Source organism: Egretta garzetta, unplaced genomic scaffold (assembly GCF_000687185.1).
Source record: "Egretta garzetta isolate BGI_Z169 unplaced genomic scaffold, ASM68718v1 scaffold51, whole genome shotgun sequence".
In the NCBI taxonomy this organism is placed as follows: domain Eukaryota; kingdom Metazoa; phylum Chordata; class Aves; order Pelecaniformes; family Ardeidae; genus Egretta; species Egretta garzetta.
This window is the reverse complement of record NW_009258549.1, coordinates 2,472,267-2,474,859: the sequence shown is the minus strand read 5'-3', so window position 1 is coordinate 2,474,859 and position 2,593 is coordinate 2,472,267. Positions and strand designations below refer to the sequence as shown.

At 59.5% G+C, this 2,593-nt stretch overlaps 1 protein-coding gene across 1 annotated transcript in view; it reads right to left on the bottom strand.

The window, feature by feature from the left end:
- SH3BP1 (SH3 domain binding protein 1) overlaps positions 1-2,593 on the bottom strand; it is a 16,803-nt gene that overhangs the window by 3,607 nt on the left and 10,603 nt on the right. The window contains exons 11-16 of the mRNA XM_009647732.2: positions 1,842-1,922; positions 1,618-1,734; positions 1,082-1,179; positions 763-892; positions 511-626; positions 6-26 (exon numbers count right to left, since the gene is read on the bottom strand). Coding sequence (XP_009646027.1) covers positions 6-26; positions 511-626; positions 763-892; positions 1,082-1,179; positions 1,618-1,734; positions 1,842-1,922 — 563 coding nt within the window. The remainder of the gene's footprint in view (positions 1-5; positions 27-510; positions 627-762; positions 893-1,081; positions 1,180-1,617; positions 1,735-1,841; positions 1,923-2,593) is intronic.

Below are 2,593 nucleotides of genomic sequence, written 5' to 3'. Positions count from 1 at the left end.
GGGTCGGGCTGGAGCTGGGCGCTTGCCTGGAAAGAAAGCTGGGGTGGGATGGAGCCCCCTCTGCCGGGATCTCTCCCTGGGACACAGGGGGCTGCAGTGCTGGCTGTGGGTCAGGCAGGGTCTGCAGGCAGACTGACGGACAAACTGACCCTTGCTCGGCTGCCATACTGGAGACCCAAGTGCATGACAGCTTTTGGGGGCTTTTCCCACCCTCTTCCCTTCACAAGGGGCTGTGAGCTTTGACACCTCTTTATGGTGGGTGTTCACCCCCACGCTGGAGGACTGGCCACATCCACCCTGCAGTCCCACCTTGGCTGGGGATGGAGCACACGGAATGAGGGGCCAGATCCTGGCCATGCTGTCCCAGCCAGAGGCCCTTCCTCTCATTTGGTTGCAGGGATGTCCCCAGCACCCTTTCTCATGGGGAACAGCGGGATGAAGGCAAACCAGAGGAAGTGGTGTTGGGGGGGTGTCATCTCCCAAGCATGGTGCTGCCTGGGGCACGCTAACCTTTGCGGGCAGTATCGTTGGTCGTCTGCGGAGCTGGTGGCCCTGTGGCTTCGTGAGATGGTCTGGTCATCACTGGGGATGCTGGTGGGGACCTGGCCTCGGGGTCTTTTGAGGAGCTGCGCAGAGAATGGGGCAAGTCAGGCTTTAGTTGGGCTGGCGGTCCTGGCTGCGAGGCACCTCGCATCCATCTGGCAAGGACGCAGTCCATGGCATGGGGTGGGATGAAGGGAGGACATGTCCCACCAGACTTACACCTCTCCATCCGGTAGAGCGGAGTTGCTGGCCGGAGGGGGCTCGGGGGATGGCTCTTCCACCGGGACGGCCTCACCAAGTCCACTTTTTGCGGGTAATGTGAACATGCCGGAGACGTTGAAATCTACCTCTGGGTGGAGAGCAAGGAGGAGACCCGGAGAGGAAGCTCTCGCCATGCAGAGCTTCCCCCAGTGACCCCATGGCAGGAAAATGGAGCAGCCCCCTGCTTCCTTCCTCCTGGGGATGGAGAAATGGCCCTTTCCCTTCCTCCCCCCTTCACTCTCTGCTGAAGCCCTCCTGAGCGAGGCCCTGGCCCTACCTCCAGGGAAGAGGGTGTCCGCGTTCTGGATGAGGGCTTCCACCACGCCCACCACCTGGATGGAGGAGACCGAGGCCAAGTCCAGTTGCACAGGGTCTCTGAGAAACAGAGGTGGAGGAGGCATCAGGAAAGGGTTTTGAGGGCATTAACCCTTTTGGTGTTCATTCCTGAGGGGACAGAGCCCAAAAGTGAGACAGCCCAGCTGAGGGGGGTGGGAGGGTGGGAGGGAGGTGGGCCTTGTTCCCTGTCCTGGAATCCCTAGTTTGGTGTTGGAGGTCAATGGTGTTGGAAGCCATCCATATCACAAGTGCTCTGGGTCTCAGCCTCTTCCTCTGCTACTTTGTGGAGTGGTGAAGCGGATATGTGCTTGGCGAGGGGACATGCCACTCAGGGAGTGCATGGACAAAGGATGGGACTTGGGGATGGAGGAGGTGCCGGTGCTTTAGACCAGCCTGAAGGCTGCAGGATCAGCCTTTCCCATGGCATTAGGGCTCAGGCACCCTGAGCTGCTTCCCACCCTCTGAGCCTGGCCTTACCCTGTGCTCTGCTGCGTCCACAGCAGGTTGGGGCCCAGCACGATGGCAATGTTGCTGGGGGTCATTTTATTCAACTCCTGGTGTTCGGCCAGCTTGGCTAAAAACTTGATCAGATACCTGTGGGGTAAAAGGAGGGTGAGGGGGCAGTAAGTATGGATTCGGGGAGGGAACAGCTGCCCCCGGTGATTGCTTGGGGCTGAAGAAGCCCTGTCCCTGCAAAACACCTCAGATTGTTGTAGTTTTCCGGGGGCAGGTGGCTGCAGGTGTCTTGCAGGCTCTGTACGCGGTCGTCAAAGTCCTTAAAACTGCAAGAGAGAAGAGGAGGAGCAGAGAGCTCAGCCCGCTCCCTATGGCAGGGAGGGACACGGCATGCAAGGGAGGAAGGCCAGTGTCGGCCGCCCCGTGCGGGGATGGAGGTGCCCTGCTGCTGCCTTTACTGGGCAGCTGAGCCAGGCATCAACAAAATCACACCCCAGAGGCTCAAAGGGGTTTAATATGGTAAGAATATAGCTTGTGGGTGGGCCTGGGGGCGAGCACTGCCTTGCCACAAGCAGCAACCCTGTTTCACCATGGCTGCGGGGGTCAACGGCACTGAGCCAATCCCTTTAGAAAGGTGCTCTCCCCCTTCCCCCAGGCTTTTTACTGTGTCTCCTCCACCACCCCTTCCATCCCGAAAGCAAGAGGCCAAATGGGGCGCTGGGCTGGTGAGGTGGGGCTCATGCCATTGAGCCCAAGCAGGTCTTCATAGGCCAAGCTCTTCTTGCAATCAAAAAGGCTGCAGCCTTCCCTCTCACCCTGCCGAGTTTTTTGTTGCTATTGCCCGATATTTTGGGCCATTTGGATTTCTGCCGAGCATGGGACAGACCAGGCGCTGCATTTTGTCTCCCCACGTGGCAAGCAAGGCTGAGCAGCCCTGCTCTGAGTGCTGGGAGGGATGGAGGGAAGGTGGCGGGGGTGCTTTTTGAGCCCCACCAGG